The 26,694-nt window shown below is 42.1% G+C and overlaps 1 protein-coding gene across 1 annotated transcript in view; it reads right to left on the reverse strand.

Moving 5' to 3' along the window:
- Nucleotides 1–26,694, reverse strand: part of CCDC30 (coiled-coil domain containing 30) — a 90,888-nt gene that overhangs the window by 9,416 nt on the left and 54,778 nt on the right. Inside the window, exons 8-10 of the mRNA XM_007453026.1 lie at nt 23,654–23,816; nt 13,298–13,410; nt 3,598–3,739 (exon numbers count right to left, since the gene is read on the reverse strand). Coding sequence (XP_007453088.1) covers nt 3,598–3,739; nt 13,298–13,410; nt 23,654–23,816 — 418 coding nt within the window. The remainder of the gene's footprint in view (nt 1–3,597; nt 3,740–13,297; nt 13,411–23,653; nt 23,817–26,694) is intronic.

The raw sequence follows: 26,694 nt of genomic DNA on the forward strand, positions 1-26,694 counted from the left end.
AATATCACTGTTGGTGAGGAGTTTAGAAGCTCACAAGTGTAGAACTGCCCTTCTCACTTCACCAAGAGCCTGTCAATGGTAACAGGCAAGTGCCTTCACCTATTTGTGTTTGTTTCCACCTGCCAGGTGTGGGAGCGAGTGGGGTTGGGAGGAGAAAAACCACCTCTGGTAGATGGGTGAATCACAGGGTTAAGAGCGACAACTTTCTTTCTTTTAATAAGGTACTAATATAGATCATTCAGAAAAGACTGTCCATATATGTGGTATCTAAAAAAACCCAAGCAACAAAGAAAACCAGACTCATAGATACAGAGAACAGATTGGTGGCTGCCAGAGGTGGAGAGGGGTGGGTGAAATGGGTGAAAGCAGTCAAAAGGTACAAACTTCCAGTTATTAATAAGCCATAAAGATATAATGTACAGCATGATGACTATAGTTAGTAATACTGTATTGCATATGAGAAAGTTGAGAAGACAGTAGATCTTAAAAGTTCTCATCACAAGAAAAAAATTTGTAACTATGTGTGGTGATGGATGTTAACTAGACTTATTGTGGTGAACATTTAGCAATATATAAAAATATCAAATCATTATGTTATATACCTGAAACTAATAAAATATTATGTCAATTATAATTCAAAATGAAAGAAAGGCTGTCCATCTATTATTAAGGAATTGTAAGGAAGGAGATTACAGTATGTTTTGAAACAAACTCTTCCAGATCTTAAAGTCCTTCATCCAGGACCCTTCAATGTCTAACAATAGTCTTGCCTGCTATTATTTAAATATATTTATGATAAGGATTGAGAATAAAAGCAGCTACCCCACAAATAATGCTCTCTGCAGTTATAACTGGATTAGAAAGGAAATTGAGTGGGGCAGGCTACTGACACCCTGTCCATTGGAAATACTGTATGTTTTGGAACCAAAAAATCAGGACATCTGCTCTAATAATAGGATAAAGTATTGGGGGAAATCTGGTTTGGGTGGTCACACAGTCAGAGGACTCAGCTGGCTCACTGTATAAAGAGAAGGCTGAAGGAAGGAAGCCCCCCAAAGTGGCATTATTTTCTGGAGATTAAGTGCTTAGAAAGTGAGCCCAGCTTTTGTATGCTCGGGGATCTGGTTCACGGGCCCTAAAATAAGTAAAATCAGGAGCTCCAGGTTTGTACCACTGTGGATACATCTACTGATTAACACGCTTCTAAGAGATTTTACACTAAGAAGAAAATAACATTTATGAAAATTTATTTATGTGCCAGGTCCCACGTTATGCATTTTGTATTTTAATCCTCACAAAAACCTTGTGAGGTAGGGATTATTTCCCCATTTTACAGAGGCAGAAAATGATGCACAGGGACTCGGGCAAGGTCACAGAACTATCAAGCGGCAGGGCTAGACTTTGCGTACAAGTCTGTCCGAGGCCAACACCAACCACTCTTTCCTCACCTCTGCTTACTTGCAGTCTCCAGTTAATTTCATGGAGGCCTGTGGTTTTGGGGCAGATGTGTTAGTTTCCTAGGGCAGCTGTAACAAATTACTACAAACTGGGCAGCTTAAAACAACAAGAATTTATTTTCTCACAGTTCTGGAGGCCAGTAGGGTGTGGACAGGGGTAGTTCTGGGGGCACTGAGGGAGAATCTGTTCCATGTCTCTCTCCTAGCTGGTAGTTGCTAGCAATCCTTGGTGTTTCTTGGCTTGTGGCTTCATCACTCCGATCTCTGCCTCTATTATCACATGGCCTTCTTCTCCTGTGTCTGTCTTTGTGTGTGTCTTTTCCTCTTCTTATAACGATACTAGTCATATCGGATTTAGGGTTCACACTAAGCCGGTATGACCTCATTTTAACTGTTTATGCCTGAAAACACCTTACATCCAAATGAGGGCACATTATGAGGTTCTGGGTAGACGTGGATTTTGGGGGTACACTGGAACACAGTACAGTCAGGAAACATGCCTGCTGAAAGCAGGAGGCTGGTTTTGCCATGTAAGCCTGGAAGTGGAAGGCAGGCATCACAAGGAAGAATGGGTAATACAGAATAGGTTGATGATACTTCTGGGGGGCCCATGAACCAGGGTTGCTACTTTCTTCTGTTATACTTTCTATATTGTCTTCCTAGTTGTGGATCTGAGTCTTTAAAAGTTGGATGAATTAGTGCCAAAATAGGAGGGTACTGCAAAATCAAACAAATTTTCCTTTTTTACTACAGTTTAGAGTATCAAGAGGATTTTTTAAAACTAAAAACACAACAATGGTGACCCATCTGTTATAATCCTCAAATGTTTTCTGTGTGTAATCTAAGGATTCTTACCCTGGAGTGCTATAACAGCCCATGGAATAACTGAATTTACATCAACTGTTTTGGTATCCTTGGCACATAGTGGTGGTATGATGAAAATTTGTTGGGTGAAGAAATGAGTAATTTAAGACTGAGTACAATGTTTTCAAAATTCTGAAATGGGCTGGGGATCTCCAGAAGGAAAACATTCCTGGCCAAGTCAGTTGCTCTCCATTTTGAATGGATGTAGTTTAATGCTCTCAAGGCCATTTGTCAGTTGATCCCATTCATCTGTCCCATTTCCTTCTTACCCACATACTAGAAAGTCACACAGGGGCGACAAGACAAACAAAGAAACCAGGGATATCTAGAAAACAGCCTGAAGGCTCTAGTCAAGGACTGATAAAAGAATAGGGGTCACCTGTTTTCACTGCCATTTAAAACTGACAGAAGTGTGAGGCAAAATGAAGGCTGCATAAAGTAGGAATGAGTTATGGAGGGTGGTCTGGAAGTCTCTGCTGCAGGGTGATTAAGAAGATACTTTCGGGCTTCCCTGGTGGCGCAGTGGTTGAGCGTCTGCCTGCCGATGCAGGGGACACGGGTTCGTGCCGCGGTCCGGGAAGATCTCACATGCCGCGGAGCGGCTGGACCCGTGAGCCATGGCCGCTGAGCCTGGGCGTCCGGAGCCTGTGTTCCGCAGCGGGAGAGGCCACAGCAGTGAGAGGCCCGCGTACCGCAAAATAAATAATAAATAAATAAATAAATAAAATAAAATAAAATGGGGATAATGATAGTGCCTACTTAATAGGGTCTCTTAAATAAATAAATAAAAAAGAAGATACTCTCATTTGAAGGCAAGACACTAGTCCTAAGCAGCAGTGCAGAATATTTTCAGTGTCTAATTTGATCTAGCATCACTATGAGTCTTACACACTTTGGGGCAGGGCTTAAACAGTTACTCAAATTGAAAAAGGGTGCAAAGAAAAGAAATGGAAACCTGGGCTATGAAGAGGCCACAAACACATTAAAAAATGAGTGGGGGCTTCCCTGGTGGCGCAGTGGTTGGGAGTCCGCCTGCCGATGCAGGGGACACGGGTTCGTGCCCCGGTCTGGGAGGATCCCACATGCCGCGGAGCGGCTGGGCCCGTGAGCCATGGCCGCTGGGCCTGCGCGTCCGGAGCCCGTGCTCCGCAACGGGAGAGGCCACAACAGTGAGAGGCCCGCGTATCGCAAAAAAAAAACAAAAAAAAAACGAGTGGGCTTCCTCCAGATGACCCACACCAGCATCACCAGTGAGCTCTCCACCTTTTCCCCTCACCTTTTCCATTTGTTGCTGCAGGGCTCCAATCTCAGTTTCAAGTTGTTTGATTCTCTCATCTCGGAGTTCTACTTCATGAACTAAACGATCCTTGACTCTGCGAAGCTTGGCTTTGTGGTGGTGATGCTTCTCGTTATAGTTTCTACAAAAGCAAATTTAAATATAGGTGCACCTGAACACAGTGATAACTACTTTGCCTCCTCAGTATGCACCTTTCTTGGGTTTCCTCTTCTTGCTTTGTCAGGGCCTGGCACCACAGATGGAGACTTGTCCTGCCTCACATCTGTAGGACTTCTTGCCCCCCAAGTGGGGAGAATGGACCAAGTACAATGTCCTGAATAACACAAGATTCCATCATCCCCAACTCAGGAAACTCCTTGACTTCTGATCCCTGACATCCAACAATTCGGAATCCTGCTCCACTGATTCAGTCATTAATTTAAAATTTTCTAGTTCTTGGCTACACCCTTGGACAGTGATATAACCCACTATTTCTATCTTGTCTATTTTCCAGATAAGTGGGTTTGCTCTCAGTCCTTGCCTTGAGTCTAGACTTTTAAATGCCAATTCTATATGTCTCTGCTCAAGACCCTTACTCCGAGTCTGACATAGATTTGACTTACCACTAATAAACACATGAAAAGATGTTCAACATCATTAGCTATAAAGAAAATGCAAATCAAAATTACAATGAGATGCCACTTCACACCTAGTAGAATGGCTAAAATAAAAAAGAAAGATAATAACAAGTGCTGAGAAGGATGTGGAGAAACTGGAACACTCATACACTGCTGGTAGGAATGGCAAATGGAAAAAGCCTGGCAGTTTCTCAAATGGTTAAACGTAGAGCCATATGACCTAGCAATTCCATTCCTAGGTATATACCCAAGAGGAATGAAAACATCTGTCCACACAAAAACTTCTACACGAATGTCCATAGTAGCACTATTCACAACAGCCAAAAGGTTAAAACAACCCAAGTTTCCATCAACTGATGAATCAATAAACAAAATATGGAGTATCTGTTCAATGGAACATTATTCCACCACAGAAAGGAATAAAGTACTGGTACATGCTACAACATGAAATGAACTTTGAAAGCACTATGCTAAGTGAATGAAGCCAGTCACAAAGGACCACATATTTTACAATTCTATTCAGTTGCAATGTCCAGAAGAGACAAATATAGAGTGAAAGAAAGTAGGTTAGTGATTGCCTGGGGCTGGGGGGGTATAGCTAAAGAGTTTCTTTTTGGGGTAATGAAATGTTCTAAAATCGATTGTGGCGATGGATGTACAACTAAAAGCCTCTGATTTGTACATTTTCCATGGGTGAATTGTATGGTATGTGAATTATATCTCAATAAACCTGCTATTAAAAAAAAAGACAACAAAAATCTGAGTTACCATTTCAAGCTACTACAACAGCTCATCCTGAGTAAATAAGAAAAAGATTAAAGCCTGCATACCACCACTAGGCAAACTGCTCTGAAGATGATTGTGCTTTCCAAATAAGAATATTGTTACTCAGAAAGTGCTTCAAATTAAAAATTAAGAACTTTCACTTTGAAACTAAGGCAGGAAATAGATGGGCTCCAGGGTAGCCATTTACAACTGGCCTCCTGTTCACATTTCTTGGGGGGAGAAAAAGGTAGGCTTCCGGCCGGACACTTACAAGTAACTAGCCTTCTGTCTGCATTTCCTGAGACAGGAGATAGGTGGGCTCCAGGTTAGGCATTTACAGCCAGCCTCCTGTTTGCTCTCTGAAATGGAAGTAACAGCAGAAACGGGGTAAACAGCCAGGCTTTGTCTCCTGTGGATGCCTTAAGATAACAGTCATGGCAGGGACAGAGAGGGGCTAAACCCCATTTGAGGAAAAGAACAAGAGGTCATACATTTCCCATCCTTGGGGCAAGGGAGACACTACATGTGTGCAGAAAGCCTCCTTGGGGGGTCAAAAAGGAGGGGGCACCATCCGATAATATGTGATGTTAAGGCGGCCCATAGGCCTCTGGGCTGGAATCCATCTTGGAAAAAAGTTGCGCACGCATGTTGGGAAGGGTGCTAGGGCAGGTCAGGTGTGGAAAAGAAACCAGGTAATTGGCCAAAGGTAAATAAAGACCCGGGAGAACTGCCCTATGTAAATGATTTAACCGCTTCTTTACTGCACTCCTCATTAGGGGGGATGCCCACACCCTTTCTCTCCGGGTGTGCATCTCTGCCTTGCTTCTATCTTAAAGAAACAAACTGTTTCTCTGTGTGCTCTCCCAACTTGCTGTTGTGGTATGTCTCTAATAATAAACTTTGTATCTGTTTTTACAGTTTTTGCTTCCGTGAGAAATGCATTTTTCACTGGGGGCAAGAGCCAGGGGGTCTGGTGGCTTGGATTTTTGGTTTTCATACAGGCTACCCAGGTTCAATTCCTGGGCAGGGAACTAAGATCTAGCTTCGCGCCACCGCTCACTGCTGCCTCTCCGAGATCAAACCTAAGAGGTCTAATAACACAAAATCACTCTGAACCAGGAATTCTGTACTACTGACATTTGGGGCCAGATAATTCTTTATTGTAGAGAGCTGACCTGTACTTTGAAGAATGCTTAGCGGCATCCTTGGCCTCCACTCACCTTCTACAGTGTGACAACCCGAAAAGTCTCCAGACATTGCCAAGTGTCTCCTTGCCCTGGAAGGCAAACTATCCCCTACTGAAAACCATTGCTCTAGCTAATGTTCCTAAACTAGGTTTGCTCTAAGCCGATAGCAATGGTTCTCAAACTGTGTTCTGACCAGCAACACCATCATCACCTGGCAACTTGTTAGAGATGCAAAGTCTCAGGCTCTATCCCAGAATTACAGAATAAGAAAGTCTGGAGGAGGATCTGTGTTTTACTAGGTCCTCCAGGGGGTTCTGATGCAGGCTAAAGTTTGGGAGAAACCCTTGGGGGACCTCCTCACTACTTCTGTTTCATTGTAAACAGACTACTTGTGGCAGGCTGTAAGGGCAGAATGGCCTTTCTTCATTCCTGTTAAAACATCATTTAGGTATCCATAAGGATCCCTCGATCTCAAGGAAGGTGGGTGGGCCCCACATGTGTGCAGGGTGGGTTGGGGTGGGGATTGGGTGTGTGAGACAGGTAAGTCCTGCTGGGCATTTCAGGAAAAGCTGAGAATTTGAGCAAAGGTCTCTCTCTTCTCTGGCTGCCCTCCTGCCGAGGCTGTTACCTGCAGCTACAGTCGCTGCCTTGTAACCATGAGGTGTGAAGCCTAAGGACAAAGCCATCAGCCCGCCAAGCATGGCAGAGGAGGAGGGGAAGAGCCTGTCCTTAAGGATGCTACTGAGCAGCTGAATCAATCTCCATAATCATCGTCCTCCAGATTTCTTGTTATATAAGAAAAAAAAAGTTTGTTTAAATATATTAGTCAGGTTTTTTTGTTATCTGTGGTCAATTACATCCTGATATCTTAAAAACAGAAACACTAAACAAACAAAACAGTATTCTAATGCTCTCTCTAGCCTCTGATTTCCCTGAATGCCTAGAGATTTGAATAATGCCTTTTTAACTGAAAGGAAAAGTGTTTAAGGAATGAAGCATCTGCTCTCTGTCAGTGTAGGCACGGGAGGGCACAGTCATTCAGGCCTATGATGCTGGGCGGTTTGCCTATGTCAACTGTCTGGGGCTCTGACACTCAAACTGGAGGAAGTCCTAACTAGGTGAAGGGAACTAACGTGTGCTCCAGGTTTTTCACAAGACACCTCGCGTGCTTTTAAAGCAAACTTGTGAAGGTGATGTCCTCACTCTATGACCCAGGAGATAGATGCTGTGCAGTAAACTCAGTGGGCCTGGGTTTCCAGTCTTTGACTGGCTCCTGGGAGACAACCTCTAAGCCCTTGGAATATCCTGCCTGATAATAATGTCTCCGTATACCGGTGGCTTTGGGCCACACCAGATATTTTATGCTAACAAAATGATTCATGGTGAATGCATTTTTGTTCACCTTGGTCCTGGGCCATGCTGGATCAGTTTGACTATTCAGGGTTTGGAGAACTGGAGACTAAGTAGTTAAGGTCAATCCCAGGAGCTCTCTGTCCTCCTGACTAATCCCCGATTAAATCCCTGGATGTCAAGGCTCAGGTGAGTTTTTCTGGCTGGGAATGCTTCATATATATTGCCACACAACGTCGCTGGGAGAATTAAGCACTGCCCGTACTACTCCACTGGGAGAGGACAATGGGAAGCTTGCTTGCATCTTGTCTCTCCTGGACTCTTGCTGCATGCTTTTTTCCTTTGCTGATTTTAATCTGTATCCTTTCACTGTAATAAACCATAACCATGAGTGTAAAACCTTTCCTAAGATCTGTAAGTCCTAATGAATCTCCAGACCTGAGGATGGTCTTGAAGACTCCTGACACAGAGGGAAGTTATTTTTACGGAGAAGAATCTGATTCCAGAGCCTGTGATCTCCCACTATGCCCCAGTTCTATAATACCAGCAAAGCCAGGCAAACTGGATATTGTCAATTTCTCTTGACGAGATATTTTGTTTTACATAAAAACAAGGAACCAGATGGGAGGGGAAGAGCAAAGCAGACTTATTTAGATACTAATTCTAGTCAAACTATGATGGAATAGCTACTCCAAGAGAGTCTTATGTTTTTGTAAGTTATATCTTACCTCTAAATGTGTTTTTGCAAGACTCTTCCATTTTCCAAAGTAGTTCCCCTCTCTCTCCTACTTGCTGATTGCAAATAAAAGAATCACTTTGTAGGGACTTCCCTGGTGGCGCAGTGGTTGAGAGTCTGCCTGTCAATGCAGGGGACACGGGTTTGATCCCTGGTCCAGGAAGATCCCACATGCCGCGGAGCAACTAAGCCCATGTGCCACAACTACTGAGCCTGCTCTCTAGAGCCCACAAGCCACAACTACTGAAGCCTGCGTGCCTAGAGCCTGTGCTCTGCAACAAGAGAAGCCAATGCAATGAGAAGCCCGCGCACCGCAACAAGGAGTAGCCCCCGCTTGCTGCAACTAGAGAAAAAGCCCGCGCACAGCAACCAAGACCCAATGCAGCCAAAAAAATTAAATTAAAATTTTAAAAAAAGAATCATTTTGTATATTGTTCCCTTAGAAGATTAATCTAGCTGTTAGCCAGATGCCAAGTGGAGAAGTTTGAATTCTGGTAGGCCAGAGACATGCATACCAGGCCTTGTCACCAGATTGTCAGTGCGTGTGGCAGTGACTGACTGTGGGGATTGTCCCCAATCCACTTTCTCCTTCTTCTGTCATTTTAGAGCCCTGGATTTAGCTTGGCACTTGGTTGCTCAAATAGGAACTGTATTTTCTGGCTTTCCTTGCAGTTAGATGAGGCTATGGGAATAAGTTCTGGCCAACAGCCGGAGTGGAAATAGTGTGCCGTCCAGGAGAATGGAATGCCCTTGCTGTCTCCTCTTTCTCCCTTCTTGTTGGAAGAAATGTGGATATGGTAGTGAACCACCTGAACTATGTGGCTAAGTGCTAAAGATGCTGGAGCAACAACAAGGAAGGAGTCTAGACTTCGGAAACATGGAGTTACCATATCCATCCTGCACTTTTAGGTAAGAGAGAAAACCCTCCCTTTATAAAGACATTCTTATTCAGTGTCTCTGCTGCAGCAACTCAACCTACATCCTAATTAATGGAGTTGCTCTAGATACCTGGGTTCATAAAACTGCCTTAGACCTGTTCAGTTCTGTGGCCCTTGCAGCACCCACTGCATAATATGAGGTGCCTATTCTTGAAGATTGTGACTTATGTTATTTACAGGGAGATATTTCTATCTCATAAATGTTCTCATTTTCCCTTATACTAGGAAGAGCTTGGCAAAAGATATCACCGGGTTTCAGCATCCTCTGGTCCATAGCTTCAGAGGCTTAACACTATCTAACAGTACACCTGTTGTTCTCTGAGTTTCCCAGCTGTTCACAGTTCCTCTGATTTTTGACATCATTTGAAACACAACATGTATTTCTGGAATTGCTTTTACCCTTTCTGCCCTGGGATATTAAAACCCACATCTGCAGCTTCCATGCCAGACAGCTTCTGTCTCTCTTATCCTGCCATTTGGACTATTAAAATATTAATTTATTTTTTAAAGATTATAGACAATTTGGGGAAAAAACCCAACTTCCATATGATCAGTATTATAATATTGTATTTCCTTCCAGTCTTTTTATAAGCATCTTTTTTTAAAACACTGTCTACATTAAAATTATCTTATTCTCTTTTCATTTACTGTATCATAGCATTTTCCCATGCTGTTATCTAGTCTTCATGGCCACCATCTTTTGCAGCTGTATTATGTTCCATCAAGTGAATGTATTATACTTGACCTAACTGGCTTCTATGCTTGATATTCAGGCTTCTTTCAGTAGTGCTACATGGTGTGAAGAGTATGTGGATACAGTACAGCTGGGGAGAGCTTAGAGCCTTCCCTTCCACAGCAGGCTGGTTATTTGACACACCTATTAGTTTAGCCAGAAGTTCTGTTGGCCAACTTGCCCGAAGAACATGCGGATTTTCTAAGTTTATGTTTGGCTTTGTTAATTTGTACAATAAGACATCACAATACTCATGTTCTAAAATTTAAGGACGACTTTTGCTTATGTTTATATAAAACCAGATGGTCTTTCATTTATTTTTATTTCAAAAAGGCAAGGACTTTGTTCCTCTGGAAGAGTAGCTGGGAAAACACGGAAAAAAATAAGCATTGTTTGTAAAGGTCAGGAGTGGGATCAGGGGAATGAAAACAAAAATGAACCTAGAGTTTTGACAATCCCTTCCATTTTCTTTCCTAAAGTTGTAGTTTTCAACCCTAGGTGCCCATCAGAATCACATGGGGATGATTTTAGAAAAGTATTGATCCCTAAGCCCTACCCTCACAGGTTCTGATTTAATTAATCTATGTTGTGGCCCATGCATGTGCAGCTAGGGTTAGCATCCACTGTCCTAAAGGGTATAGACAAATAATATGGTAAGCTATTCAGCCTCACTAGCCATCAAAGAAATGTCTATAAATGAGCATTAAAAATCATAGAATAAGTTGAGCAAAAGAAGTCAGACACAGGACTTCCCTGGTTGCGCAGTGGTTAAGAATCTGCCTGCCAATGCAGGGGACACGGGTTTGAGCCCTGGTCCGGGAAGATCCCACATGCCGTTGAGCAACTAAGCTCACGAGCCACAACTATTGAGCCTGCGCTCTAGAGCCTGTGAGCCACAACTACTGAGCCTGCGTGCCACAACTACTGAAGCCCTCGCGCCTAGAGCTCGTGTTCCTCAACAAGAGAAGCCACTGTAATGAGAAGCCCACGCACTGCAACAAAGAGTAGCCCCTGCTCACCACAGCTAGAGAAAACCCACGTGCAGCAACGAAGACCCAACACAACCAAAAATAAATAAATAAATAAATTTATTTAAAAAATAAAGTGAGACACAAAAGATTACACGCAGTATAATTCCATTTTGATGAAATTCTAAGAGAAGCAGAAATCAGAAGAGTGGATGCCTGGGAGGAGGTGGAGGAGCAAGAGATACAGACTGACGGCAGAAAGGTAGGAGAGAAATTCAAGGGATAATGGAAATGTTCTGTATCTTGATTGGGCTAGTGGTTACATGGGCATATACATTTGTCAAAACTCATCAAACTGTACATTTAAAATCTGTGTATATGTAAATTATACCTCAATTAAAAGAAAGAACACTGGGGAAAATTTCATCAGAGCCCTCCCCCACCAAAAGTAGCACCCAATGCAAATTCGGATGTGGTGAAATTGCTACTCATATAACTGACGGCAGAAAATTTTGGTAGAATGCTTCTGAATGTTTTTTGTTTGTTGGCTTGTTTTGCGGTACACAGGCCTCTCACTGTTGTGGTCTCTCCTGCTGCAGAGCACAGGCTCCAGACGCGCAGGCTCAGCGGCCATGGCTCACGGGCCCAGCTGATCCGTGGCAGGTGGGATCCTCTCGGCCGGAGGCACGAACCCGTGTCCCCTGCATCGGCAGGCGGAGTCTCAACCACTGTGCCACCAGGGAAGCCCTCTCCTGAATGTTTGATAATACATTTTATGATCCATAGCTCCAGCTTTTGGACTAGTAATTCCACACCTAGGAATTTACTCTATAAAAATAATTTTTAAAATGAAAAATATATGTACAAAAATGGTTTTTTATGTGTTACTTTGAAAAAAACCATCAATCACAGGACCAGTGGGTAATTCTAACTAAATCTGGGCTATGTTGTGAGGGTTGATTCCAGCAGGCCTAGAATTAACCTGAGCTGTTTTGCTAAAGTTCTTGCTTGGCGCTGACCACTGGTCAAGGAATGAAATACACTGATTAAAACAGTATTGCTGGGATTCCCTGGTGGCGCAGTGGTTGAGAGTCCGCCTGCCGATGCAGGGGACACGGGTTCGTGCCCCGGTCTGGGAAGATCCCACATGCCGCGGAGCGGCTGGGCCCGTGAGCCATGGCCGCTGAGCCTGCGCATCCGGAGCCTGTGCTCTGCAACGGGAGAGGCCACAACAGTGAGAGGCCCGCGTACCGCAAAAAACAAACAAAAAAAACCCAGTGTTGCTTTTCCACCACAGGTCTGGAGTTTCAGAAAATGGTTTTTAAATCATTATCATAACTACCATCAACACAGTAGGTGAGTGAGAACATAAGAGAATAAGAAACTTCAACCTATAGAAAGAATAGAGTAGAGGGGTGCAGAGCTAGGAGCAGAGAGGTGGGTCATGGGGAAAAACTAAAAATAAGTAGATATAATAATAATAACAGCTGTGGGCTAGACACTGTTCTAAGTAAACGCTTGACATATATTCATTCAGTTAACACTCATAGCAACTTTATGCCATAGAAATGGCTATTTTGTCCATATTAAAGATGAGATACCTCAGGCACAGAGAGGTTATTTAACTTGCCCAAGGTCACAGCTAGTTCTCAGTAGAACCAGTAATTATACCCAAGCAATATGGCTCCAGAGTCCATACTCTGAACTACTAAGCTACACTTCAGAGAGGAGGAGAGCAGGAGGAATCTGGTAGGATGATGACCAGGGAATGGAAGAAAGAGCAGGTAGTTTGCGAACATAAATTCTTATTGAGCACCTGTTATATACCAGGGACTGTGGATAAAAGGATGAGTAAGACCATGGCCCATGTCCTTTAAAACCTACAGTCTGGTGAGGAAGACAGGTCACGTTATTTCAAAACAACATGGCAAGTTCTTAAATAATTACAGAGAGCCATGTACAAAGGGCTACAGGAACACAAAGAGTGACACACCTCACTCAACCCAGGCCGGAGGTGTCGAGAAAGGCTTCTTGAGGAGGTGACTCCTAGGTTGAGAATGAAGAGTTGACATAGGGAGAGCGTGGTCCAGACCGAGGAGAGCACGCAAGGGAAAAAGAAGGCTGAAGGCAAGTGAGGGGGTATATTTGGGGAAGAGCAAGATGTTAGATACCACTAGAGCTCAATAAACAGTAATTCCCTTCCCCCTCCCTCTCTTGGGAAGAAATGAGGCCCCACATCTCCCTAGGAAAAGCCCTATAGATAGAACTTTTGGGAATGAAGGAAAACGGTCTTGGCGTTCTTGAAAGGTCACTTCTGCCAGCATCCCCTGCTCTGGCTCCCTAAGGAGTAGCTCAGTCTTCTAAAGGGAACTTGTTTTTGTTTACCTCACATGGACATCAAGCTGCTTCAAAAATTGCCCATACTCTTCACGTAGAGCTTCCTTCTCCTGCTGCAACCCAGACAGCTTCTCTGACAATTCCTGGTTGCTCTTGAGATACTGAAAAACATTTTAAAAAATGGGAATACTCTGCTGAATACAGGTTTGATGTTGACGAAATGGAAACTGGCAACGCCTTTCTGCTGAAAGAGGCGTATGGAAACCAGAGTAGTTTCCTGTGATTTCGCACTTCCAGAATTCCTGGAAGCCGATAGGTCTTTTCCTTGACTTTTGTTCCCCCAACCTTTCCAGGAGATTTGTGAGCATTTAATTCCACATATAGAAAGTCTTCCAGCTTGAAGTAGAGTGAAAGCTGTTTTCCTGACCTATAACCCTGACTAATAAAGTATTTGGTTCTACAGGTGGCTCCAGGGAGTCTGGACTTAGTGTCTGAGCTGGTCGGATTTGAAGGCAGTTTAATCTTGTCACTAATACTAGCAATCCATGACAAAAAAGTCGATTAAATTATAATGTAGTTGCCTCTGGTGAAGTGCTCTGGCAGACCACAGGACTGCTACAAAGTTACAGAGGCACTGACAACTCCAAAGAGTGTGGGGTGGCGAGCCACACCTGACCATGTTAATGAGCCGAAGAGGAGAAAATGTCCAGCTTGGGATTTAATTATTGGAACAAGGCATACTCAGAGACCCGGAGCACATCCTTCATGTAGGCAGCAGGTCAATATATCCAAAACCCAAATTTCATCAAGTAGGTGGCAGAATTGCAGCATAAGTTGATTTCGTAGACTTGCCACATCTCTTATGTGAAAAATAGAGCTTCATTTGGAAATACATGCAAATCTGAGAATTGGGAATGAGAACATCTGAAAGGATTCCAATAACTTTGAGCACCTTGGACCTAGAAATCCTACTGAGCCCCCCTTAGCAGCATAAGCAGTCCTGCTGTCTCAGATTAACCACCCTTGCATCGAGGACTCTACTGACTCCACCTGAGGCAGCTACCTGTGCAAGGATACCTATTATTCTTAACACCCACCCTATACCACTACCGCTTCTCTTTGCCTCCAATCCTACCACTAGAGTCAGATCCCAGCCCATCCTGGGGAGAGGGGGTTGAGTATAGGGACTGACCTAGGAGGACTGTCATATTGAAAGAATGGAAAGATTCTGCCAAATTAAATTGGCAGAAACCTGAGGAATACAGGTAGGACTGTATTCGTAGGGCTTTATACTAGGGAGAAAGGAATATAATGTTGAATAGGCTGAATTTATTGACATGGATGCGCTTACCAGAGATTCAGGATTTAATGTGTTGATTTTAATGTCTAACGTGACTTTAATAGTTCGCTTGCTTGGTGGACTGAAACTTGGACCCAACAGTGGTATAAGAGAGGAAAGAAGCCAAAGTCTTAAGTAGATCGGAAGTTTGGAGTAGATGTGTCATGGGCGACCTGCTCACCAAGTCATCACTATGACCCGCAAGTCACTCAGAAGACACTCCTTTCCCCGAGGCTTTGCCAAATACACTGGTGAGGGGAGCTCCAGATTCCTCAAAATGCTCTCCTACTGAGGATGATGATGGGAGATGCCAACACTGAAGCCCTGATTTTAGTGGGGATGATGGTACTGCAGCGTGTCGGAGATCAAGTGGCAATGTTTAACCCCCTGATACAAGGTGGGCATTATTACTCTTATTAGATAATAGGGCCAGAGATTTAACCAAATGGTTTGACTCGTAGCGATCTTTGGTTGTAGTTAATTGCTCACAGTGATTACAGGACTAAAATAGATGAACAGCCTATTAAAGTTTTAATTGAGTTGTATTTTTAAATAAATGAATAAATATATAAATGCACCTGGGTCTGGTGAACAGAGGCCCAATTTGAATGACAATAGTGGAGAGTAATGGCCTCTTACTCAATCCCCAGACTTGAGTCAGTTCAGACCCAGGGTCCTTTTGCTAGGTTGGCTTCAGGAAGAACCTTGTGTGTGACGCTGCCACAAGCATGTGATCTTCTCCCAAGCCTTCCCCAAAGAGGCCTGTGGCCTTTTACCCAGGTGACTGGGCATTGGAGAAAGGGAACTATCTAGACTTTGGGGGAATTACATACAGTAAAGTGGTTCTCAGTCAACGCTAATACCTTGGAACCCAAAATGAGACTGAGGTTCACAATTCAGAGTGGGGGCTTAAGGAAGTAAGGTGGAAAATGGAGTTTGAACACACAGAGTGTCTTAGAGTAGGTCTGCAGTGATTCATTGGCTCAGTGTAGGTTTCATGATGGGCCTAGTGGGTTTGTGAATCTCCTCAGTGATTTCTCCCCAATTCTTTTTTTTTCTTTTTTGCAGTACGTGGGCCTCTCACTGTTGTGGCCTATCCCGTTGCGGAGCACAGGCTCCGGACGCACAAGCTCAGCGGCCATGGCTCACGGGCCCAGCCGCTCCGCGGCATGTGGGATCTTCCTGAACCAGGGCACGAGTCCGTGTCCCCTGCATCGGCAGGCAGACTCTCAACCACTGCACCACCAGGGAAGCCCTCTCCCCAATTCTTGAGTGTATAGTCAAACTAGACAATCTGGAATAGAAGATTCTCTTTGTTGGCTTTCTGACCTGAGGCGTGAGGGCTACTGATGGTAGAAAAGGCCAAGTGCTTGGAATGCCTCTTCAGAGTCTAGAATCAACTTATACCACCTTTGCCTTCAACCCATTTATCAAGCAACCTTCAAGGCCATATGGTTTTAGTGGTGCCCAAAGCAAGACAAAGATCTGTGCTGTGACAGGCTGTGGTGCAAACTGCTTTGCCACTTGGGCTTTTTGACCCAGCAGACCCAAAGTTGCTCCAAGTTTCCATGGCAGCTGAGGAAGCAATATAGAGCCTCTGGAAAACTGTAGTTTAATGTTATGACTTGGGAGGAAAGTCATCTCTCCTCCCATAATATCTCTTTGCCTTTTGAGAAAGGTCCTTGCTTGTGACTGGCCCTGGTGGAGACTGAATGGTTGGCCGTATCGAGTAACCTGAGCTGTCCTTCCTGAAATGAGGTGTTCTATTATTCACTGAGCATCGAGCTGGGCATGTGCAGTAGTACTCCATCCTCAAACAGAATTGCTATGTAAAATACTGAGCCCGAGCAGGTCCTTAAGGTTCCAAGCTGCATTAGCAAGTGGTACTTACTTCTATTGCATCACCACCTCTCTCAACCCAAACCTATGGCCTAATGGGGAGTTCTCTATGACCAGTTAGCCAAAGAAGAATAAATTCAGGCCTGATGTTCATATGATTCTGTACAATATGCAGCAACCACTATGCTGGGACGAAGTGAGAGAGTAGCATTGACATATATACACTACCAAACGTAAAATGGATATGCAGTTGGGAAGCAACTGCATAGCACAGGGAGATCAGCTGAGTGCTTTGTGACCATCTAGAGGGGTGGGATAAGGAGGGTGGGAGGGAGATGCAAAAGGGAGGGGATATGGGGATATATGTATATGTATATAGCTGATTCACTTTGTTATACAGCAGAAATGAACACAACATTGTAAAGCAATTATACTCCAATAAAGATGTTAAAAAAAAAAAGTAGGGCTGCTGTGGCATACAGCCTCAACTGAGGGGTAGCCCTTAAGACCAGAGGGAAGGGAAGTCTCAGTGGGCAAAGCTTGTGTTCACTTTGCCTGGAAAGGGAGATGTCCAGAGGCATGGACCTATGCTAATTTATAGAAAGTTTCTAATAGTTTGGCCAGATGATCAGGGATTTGGAAAGAATAATATTGGAGGACTGATGAAAAAGAGGCCTGGAAAAGGGGCCTGGACTAGAAATGCTGTCCAATCGGTGGGAATGTTCTATGTCTGCACTCTCCAACATGGTGGTCCTGTGGCTACTGAGCACATGAAACGTGCCTAGTGTGTCTGAGGAACTGAATTTTTAATTTTATGTAATTTTAATTAACTTAGACAGCCACATGTGGCTAGGTGACACAATATTAGACAGCACAGGCCTAGAGTGTGAACATATATGTGTTACATGTGTTTCTGCTCAGCAGAGGGCTTCCACAGAAGAGGTGGCTCTCAATAATCAGGTGGAAAAAATAGTACATTCTGGATGTCACTTAGCCTCTTTTTCTATCCTCTGTTTGCTCACTCAGTGGGCTCACGTACAAAGTGCACGGGGGCAGGAATATATTTTATAAGGAGTCACCAAGGCTAATCCACTCAACTTGCTAAAAGCACAGATCAATGTTGAGCAACTCTTATGGCACCATCCCCTGGGGGGCCAGGCAGTCACCTGGTAGTAGGCTTATTATGCTGGACCCCTTCCACCATGCAGAGGACAACAATTTGTCCTCAGTGAAAGAGACACTCATTTTATTTTTGTTCTTTTCATTAATTTTTATTGGAGTAGAGTTGATTTACAATGTTGTTAGTTTCTTGCTGTACAACAAAGTGATTCAGTCATACGTACATATATATCCACTCTTTTTTAGATTTCCTTCCCATTTAGGTCACCACAGAGCACTGAGTAGAGTTTCCTGTGCTATAGAGTAGGTTCTCGTTAGTTATCTATTTTATACATAGTAAGGAAACACCCATTTTACATATGGATTTGCTTTCTCTGTCCACAATGCTTTTGCCAGGACCACCATCTGTGGACTTACCAAATTCTTTATTTCTTGTCATGATATACTACCACCCAACATGGCTTCTGATCAAGAAAATCATTTTACAGTAAGAAAAGTGAAAGAAAAGCTCATATATATGAGAGTCATTGGTCTCACCCTATATCCCACTATCCAGTAAAAACACCAACCTGCAAAACATTGGAAAGACCTATGGAAGATGTAGTTATCATGCTGGCTAGGTGAAAACATCTTTTGAGGTTCAGTGATGTCTGATAAGATGATGTCTAAACTTTTAACCATTGATTGATATATGATGTTGTTTCTCTTAGAGCCAGAATATGGGAAAGAAACCAAGAGCTGGAATGGGAGTGGCTTTTCAAACCTATACCTTATTTGCAAAACATGTGTTATTGTATTATTGGTAGTTAACTTATAATTAACTTTTAAAGTTAGTATATCCATGTGGATTGAGATTGAAGAAGCAGCAATTAACATTATCCCCAAATGACCACAGATGCTGCTGGGACTCTGAGAAGTTAAGGGTATCAATGAAACAGGAGGCAGGGCACAACCTTTAAAAGAATGACATAGCTGTTGAGGATACAACAAAAACTGGTTGGAACTGATTAGGTCAAAGATGGCAGAAGATTTGACTTCCAGTAGACTTTGAGCCTAATTATATGCTCGTTGTAATTAGCTAAATGACACACCCACAGGTGCTGTGACAGTTCTGAGGCCAACCATAAAAGTCCCAAAAGTGGGAAGTCGCCCAATTCCTACAAATCCCTGTCCCTTCTCCAAAACAGTTGGAATAATCCTCCCACTCATTAGCCTATGAAATTACCCAGCCTATAAAAATTAACCACGCCATATTTCGAGGCCTCTCACCTTCTGAGATGGCCCACACTCTGTCTGTGGAGTGAGTTTCTCCCAGGGCCACTCTGGCCTTTTGAGATGGACTGCATTCTGTCTAAGGAATATGTTTCTCTCTAAATAAATCCATTTCTTACCTATCACTTTGTTATCCACTGAATTCTTTCTGAGATGAGACAGAAGAACCTCAGCTTCATTAATTCCTGAGGCCAGGTGTGTGATCTCAATTAAAACAGTGGGTTCAAGTCCCAATGTGGGTTTTGGCTGGGTTCAAGTCCCAATCTGAGTTGTGCGATTTCACCTTCATTTATATGAGTGACAGTGCATCCTATTAGAGGAAAGCATACTATTCTTCATTTTTTTAAATTTTATATTATTATTTTTTATACAGCAGGTTCTTATTAGTTATCTATTTTAAATATATTAGTGTATATATGTCAATCCCAATCTCCCAATTCATCCCACCACCAGCGCCGCCCCTCGACCTCCCCTCCCATCATCGCTTTCCAACCTAGGTCCATATGTTTGTTCTCTACGTCTGTGTCTCTATTTCTGCCCTGCAAACTGGTTCATCTGTACCATTTTTCTAGGTTCCACATATATGCATTAATATACGATATTTGTTTTTCTCTTTCTGACTTACTTCATTCTGTATGACAGTCCCTAGATCCATCCATGTCTCTACAAATGACCCAATATCGTTCCTTGTTATGGCTGAGTAATATTCCATTGTATATATGTACCACATCATCTTTATCCATTCGTCTGTCGATGGGCATTTAGGTTGCTTCCATGACCTGGCTGTTGTAAATAGTGCTGCAATGAACATTGGGGTGCATGTGTCTTTTTAAGTTATGGTTTTCTCTGGGTATATGCCCGGTAGTGCGATGGCTGGGTCATATGGTAATTCTATTTTTAGTTTTTTAAGGAACCTCCACACTGTTCTCCATAGGGGCTGTATCAATTTACATTCCTACCAACAGTGCAAGAGGGTTCCCTTTTCTCCGCACCCCCTCCAGCATCTGTTGTCTGTAGATTTTCTGATGATGCCCATTCTAACTCGTGTGAGGTGATACCTCATTGTAGTTTTGATTTGCATTTCTCTAATAATTAGTGATGTTGAGCAGCTTTTCATGTGTTTCTTGGCCCTCTGTATGTCTTTTTTGGAGAAATGTCTATTTAGGTCTTCTGACCTTTTTTGATTGGGTTGTTTGTTTTTTTAATATTGAGCTGCATAAGCTGTTTATATATTTTGGAGATTAATCCTTTGTCTGTTGATTAGTTTGCAAATATTTTCTCCCATTCTGAGGGTTGTCTTTTCGTCTTGTTTGCAGTCTCCTTTGCTTTGCAAAAGCTTTAAAGTTTGATTAGGTCCCATTTGTTTATTTTTGTTTTTATTTCCATTTCTCTAGGAGGTAGATCAAAAAAGATCTTGCTGTGATTTATATCAAAGAGTGTTCTTCCTGTGTTTCCCTCTAAGAGTTTTATAGTGTCTGGCCTTACATTTAGGTCTCCAATCCATTTTGAGTTTATTTTTGTGTATGGTGTTAGGAAGTGTTCTAATTTCATTCTTTTACATGTAGCTGTCCAGTTTTCCCAGCACCACTTATTGAAGAGACTGTCTTTTCTCCATTGTATATCCTTGCCTCCTTTGTCATAGATAGTTGGCAATAGGTGCGTGGGTTTACCTCTGGGCTTTCTATCCTGTTCCATTGATCTATATTTCTGTTTTTGTGCCAGTACCATATTGTCTTGATTACTGTAGCTTTATAGTATAGTCTGAAGTGAGGGAGTCTGATTCCTCCAGCTCCACTTTTTTCCCTCACTGGTAATTTGATAGGGATTGCATTGAATCTGTAGATTGTTTTGGGTAGTATAGCCCAATATTTTCACAATATGGATTCTTCCAATACAAGAACATGGTATATCTCTCCATCTGTTTGTGTCATCTTTGATTTCTTTCATCAGTGTCTTATAGTTTTCTGAGTACACATCTTTTACCTCCTTAGGAAGGTTTATTCCTAGGTATTTTATTCTTTTTGTTGCAATGGTGAATGGGATTGTTTCCTTAATTTCTCTTTCTGGTCTTTCATTGTTAGTGTCTAGGAATGCAAGAGATTTCTGTGCATTAATTTTGTATTCTGCAACTTTACCAGATTCATTGATTAGCTCTAGCAGTTTTTTGGTGGCACCTTTAGGATTCTTTATGTATAGTATCATGTCATCTGCAAACAGTGACAGTTTTACTTCTTGTTTTCCAATTTGTATTCCTTTTATTTCTTTTTCTTCTCTGATTGCCATGGCTAGGACTTCCAAAACTATGTTGAATAATGGTGGAGAGAGTGGACATCCTTGTCTTGTTCCAGATCTTAGAGGAAATGCTTTCAGTTTTCACCATTGAGAATGATGTTTTCTGTGGGTTTGTCGTATATGGCCTTTATTATGTTGAGGTAGGTTCCCACTATGCCCACTTTCTGGAGAGTTTTTATTATAAATGGGTGTTGAATTTTGTCAGAAGCTTTTTCTGCATCTATTGAGATGATCTTATGGTTTTTATTCTTCAGTTTGTTAATATGGTGTATCACATTGATTGATTTGCGTATATTGAAGAATCCTTGCATCCCTGGGGTAAATCCCACTTGATCATGGTGTATGATCCTTTTAATGTGTTGTTGGATTTTGTTGACGATTTTTGCATCTATAGTCATCAGTGATATTGGTCTATAATTTTCTTTTTTTGTAGTATCTTTGTCTGGCTTTGGTATCAGGGAGATGGTGGCCTCACAGAATGGGTTTGGGAGTGTTCCTTCCTCTGCAATTTTTTGGAAGAGTTTGAGAAGGGTGAATGTTAGCTCTTCTCTAAATGTTTGATAGAATTCACCTGTGAAGCCATCTGGTCCAGGACTTTTGTTTGTTGGAAGATTTTTAATCACAGTTTCAATTTCATTTCTTGTGATTGGTTTGTTCATATTTTCTATTTCTTCCTGCCTGGAACTCTCTGTGTTTGCTGGACTTGGGTAGCTATTTCCTTTCCCATGTTATGGAAGTTTTCGACTATAATATCTTCAAATATTTTCTCGGGTCCTTTCTCCTCTCTTCTCCTTCTGAGACCCCTATAATGTGAATGTTGTTGCGTTTAATGTTGCCCCAGCGGTCTCTCAGGCTGTCTTCATTTCTTTTCATTCTTTTTTCTTTATTCTGTTCCATGGCAGTGAATTCCACCATTCTGTCTTCCAGGTCACTTATCCATTCTTCTGCCTCAGTTATTCTGCTATTGATTCCTTCTAGTGTAGTTTTCATTTCAGTTATTGTATTGTTCATCTCTGTTTGTTTGTTCTTTAATTCTTCTAGGTCTTTGTTAAATATTTCTTGCATCTTCTCGGTCTTTGCCTCCATTCTTTTTCCGAGGTCCTGGATCATCTTCACTATCATTATTCTGAATTCTTTTTCTAGAAGGTTGCCTATCTCCACTTCACTTAGTTGTTTTTCTGGGGTTTTATCTTGTTCCTTCATCTGGTATAAAGTCCTCTGCCTTTTCATTTTGTCTATCTTTCTGTGAATGTGGTTTTCTTTCCACAGGCTGGAGAATTGTAGTTTTTCTTGCTTCTCAAGCATACTATTCTTTTTATTGTTTATAAGGTTAAATATTGGGTAAAAGGGTTTGTTTGGAAGCTGATTATAGAAAGTGGACTGTGACATTGCTTACCAGGGCCCCTATTTTTCTAATCTGTCCCCTCTGCTGCAAGGTTGGGAGTCTGAAAACATTTCCCAAACTCCCTTGACAGCAGAGTTCCAGTTTGTTTTCTGCAAATGAAAGACAGCTGCACACAGTTTGGAAAACATGGGGGAAAGCACAGGAAAAGCCACTGTTCTCCTCTAGTGCCACTCGAAGCAAATATGGTAGGGGGTCCCTGGAGAAAGAACCAGGCATGGCTTTCTTGACAGAAGCCATTTTTGGCCTAATCCATTTTGTGATCTAAGCCTGGCCATGATGCTTGCCCTTGAACAGGTCTCAGTAATTAATGGTCTAAAGGGAAGTGAGGGGATGTAAGAACAAAGGAAAAGCAGTCAAGAAACAATAGTTCAGCGATAAATCTAGTCCTAGTTCCTCCTCAAGGGATATACATAACAATCTGATACACATCTTTGAGTTCTACAGGAAGTAAGACCCCCACCTAGGTGGAGGACAGAATGATGATGTTGACCCTCATGACTTCAATCAACTAAAGCTTGGACTCTGTGGACCTTTGCCCCAATTCTATGCTGAATTCTCCTCTCCTCAAGCTCCTTCATGAATATGCATGTACCCTTAGCTTAAAACTTCCCCGATTTTGCTGTTCAAGGAGACACGGCTTTGGGAGAGAGCCCTGGTGTTCTTACTTGCTGAAAGTAACAAATCCTTCCTTCTCCTGTCCTTTGGCTTGGCTGTATCTTTTGGCTCAACACCTACCACCAGGCAAATCCAGTATCTGGGTAACACTACCAGGTAGATGAATGGGAAGACAGCAGATGAGACTTTTGTAAGGGCTTCAGGGAGAGTTCCTGTAAATCTCCCACTTTGGTGCTGCAGGAGTTGGTTTCCCTGTGATTTCTGAACTTCTGGATTTATTGAAAGCTGGCAACCTTCTACTCACCCCTACCTCTCCCTTCCAACAGTTCTGTAAGCATGTTCTTCCCCGTGTTAAATTCCTTCTTGCTTGCAATACCTAGAGTAGATTCTGCTTTCCTGACTGAATCCTGACTAAACTTAATGGGTAAAGTGCTAGGCATTCAATAATTATTAGCTCTTATTAACTATCAATTAGGTCTAAGGGAATAGGGAAACTGAGAAGCATACCTATTTGCTTTCTTACCTCATCAGATTTTCTTTTTTCATTTTCCAGTTGTTTAAGTTGGGCCTCTTGTTGCTGAATTCTGGATCGTTGCTGAGAACTGGTCATTTCCAGTTGATTCTCTTTATCCTTTAAGATTTTCACTTGCTTTTGTAGCTCATTCATATTCTGATCTAGGAGTTTCCTGAGGGCAATTAATGTACATTAAACCACACTGTGAATTGCAAAGCTCTGCAAAAGAAACTCTTTGACCTAAAATTGTTATACTGGGCACAGGGGATTTTTTTTGGTTCACTGAGGTAAGGTAGGTGTCCATAAGATAAAGGGACCAATATCAAAGGAAACTCCTTTGTGACAGAAGCTTTTCTTAGTTTTCTCTCTCACTCCTGAAAACCACCCTATGAAGAAAAAATAATTTTCCTTATTTACCAGAGGAAGCTGTGGCACAGAGAGGTTTAATTAACTTGCTCCAGGTCACACGGCTAGGAAAAGTTGGTGGTAGGGCTCTAATTCCAAATTCTTTCTTTTTTTTTTGGCCATACCCAGGGATCAAACCCATGTCCCCTGCAGTGGAAGCGAGGAGTCTTAACCACTGGACCCTCAGGGAAGTCCCCGGGATTCTATATTCTTTGTACTTGTTCTCAGTGCTTTACGAGTTGAATCCCATCATTTTCTTGCTTTAATATAGGGTTGTTAGTTACAAACACTATTGATACTAATGCACACGTGTTAACACTGCTGTAGCATTCTCCTTTACTCTTAAGATAAAGTAAAAATTCTTTTTTTGGACTTTGGAAATCTTAGTTCCCCGACCAAGGACTGAGCCCACCCGGGGTCTCAGCAGTGGGGGAATTCCTTTAATATGGTTTGTTAGCTAGCTGACCTTTCTAGCCTCATTTTCTTGCCACTTCCTCTACCCTCAAACATTTTGTTCCAGGCAAATGCACTTTTTCACTTCCTGAAACAAGTCATTCTCCACACTTATTCTTCCCCTGCAACTCCAACCTTTTCCAATCCTCCTCTTCCAGGCCTTCCTTTGCCTGATATTTTCCACTTAGTTTTCCCATAACAACTACTTGACTCTCAGCTTAAATAGCTTTCTTTGAGGAAGGCTTTCTCGAGCTTCCTAGACCAAATTAGGTCTCCCTGCTATGTGTTATCTGAGCATCCTAAACCTCCCTTAGTATAACACTTCTCATACTTCATTATAGTTACAAAGTTTTATGTGTCAGGATATTAATTATAAAATTATTTTAGGGAATTCCCTGGTGGCATAGTGGTTAAGTCTCCATGCTCCCAATGGAGGGGGCCCGGGTTTGATCCCTGGTCAGGGAACTAGATCCCACATGCATGCTGCAACTAAGAGTTTGCATGCCACAACTAAGAAGCTGGCAAGCTGCAACTAAGGAGCCCACCTGCTGCAACCAAGACCCAGCACAACCAAATAAATAAATAAATAAATAAATAAAATATTAAAAAAAATTATTTTATAACAGCAAAAAGTCTAAAAAACATTTTATATAAATTGTGATATATCTATGTAACAAAATGCTATACAACTGTTTAAAATATTATGAAACTATAAATTCATAACAGAAAGGTGGAAAATCACAAAATATTTGGAGATTAAACAAACATAGTTCTATCTAAACAATACATGTGTCAAAGACAAATCTTAAAATTATTTTAAACGAGGTGTATTTTACATGAAAATGAAAATGCAACTTACAAAATTTGTGGGATGTGGCAAAAGCAGTGCTTGGAGAGAAACTTATAGCATTAAATGCAAATATTATAAAAGAAGAAAGATTGAAAATCAATAATCTAAGCTTCTACTTTAGAAAACAAGAGAAAGAAGACTAATATAAGCCTAAATAAAACAGAAGAAAAGAAATAATAAAGATTAGAGGAGAAATCAATAAAACTGAAAACAGGAAAACAGTAGAGAAAAACCATAAAACCAAAGCTGGTTCTTTGAAAAACTCAATAAAATTGATAAACCTCTAGCCAGGCTAGAGAAGACACAAATTACTAATATCAGAAATGAAAGCAGGATCATCATCATCACTACTGATCCTATGGACTTTAAAAGGACAATAGAGGGATAGTATGAACAACTCTATGCCCACAAATTGGATAACAGATAAAATGGACCAATTCCTTGAAAGATGCAATCTACTAAAATTTACACAAGGAGAAATAGATAATCTGAACTGGCCTATATCTATTACAGAAATTGAATCAATATTTAAATAGCCTTCCAAAAAATAAAGCACTAGGCCCAGATGGTGAATTCTACCAAATATTTAAGGAAGAAATGATACCAATTCTCTACAATCTCTTCCAGAAAAATTGAAGAGGGGACACTTCCTAACTAATTCTATGAGGCCAGCATACCCTAAGAGCAAAACCAGATAAAGACACAAGAAAGGAAAATAAAGACCAATTTCACCCATGAACAAGTCCAAACTCCATAATGTGGCTAGTGAGGCTCAGCATGACCAAGCCTACCTTATCTTTCTAGCCTCTTTTTTTTTTTTTTGCCAGTTCCCTTATCCCCAAACATGTTTTTCTAGCCAAAATGAATATTCTGCTTCGCTGAAGAGAAGAAGATTACGATTTTGACAACAGTAACATCGAATATAGAAATAACAACAATAAAAACACCTCGGTAGTAGTGGCTTTGTAAAATATGTCAACTTGGCTAGGAATTCCTTCCATGTATGTTTCTGGTTAGAGTGGGCTACAAGAGATCTATTTGCGCAAGATTTGGAGGGTGGAAGTGAAGCGTTTTTACACGTGGAAAGTCAGAGCAGGTGCTTCTGCAGCTCATACTGTTGATGCTTATCTGCTGCTCACCATGGCAAGAGGTGGCAGCTGGGTCTGCAACTGTTCCACCTTCCCTCTCATCCTCCTTCATCTTCTCCATCTCCTGGGCCAGGTCTTTGTAGCTTCTTGATGAGGGGGACCAGCTTCTCCCTACTTTATCAAGGCTGGAGGTAGTGAAACTGACCTGGGCTCCAGGCCAGCCTCTGCGGTTCAGCTTGTGCTCATGGGGTCCA

The sequence above is a fragment of the Lipotes vexillifer genome, unplaced genomic scaffold, assembly GCF_000442215.2.
Source record: "Lipotes vexillifer unplaced genomic scaffold, Lipotes_vexillifer_v1.1 scaffold683, whole genome shotgun sequence".
Lineage (NCBI taxonomy): Eukaryota > Metazoa > Chordata > Mammalia > Artiodactyla > Lipotidae > Lipotes > Lipotes vexillifer.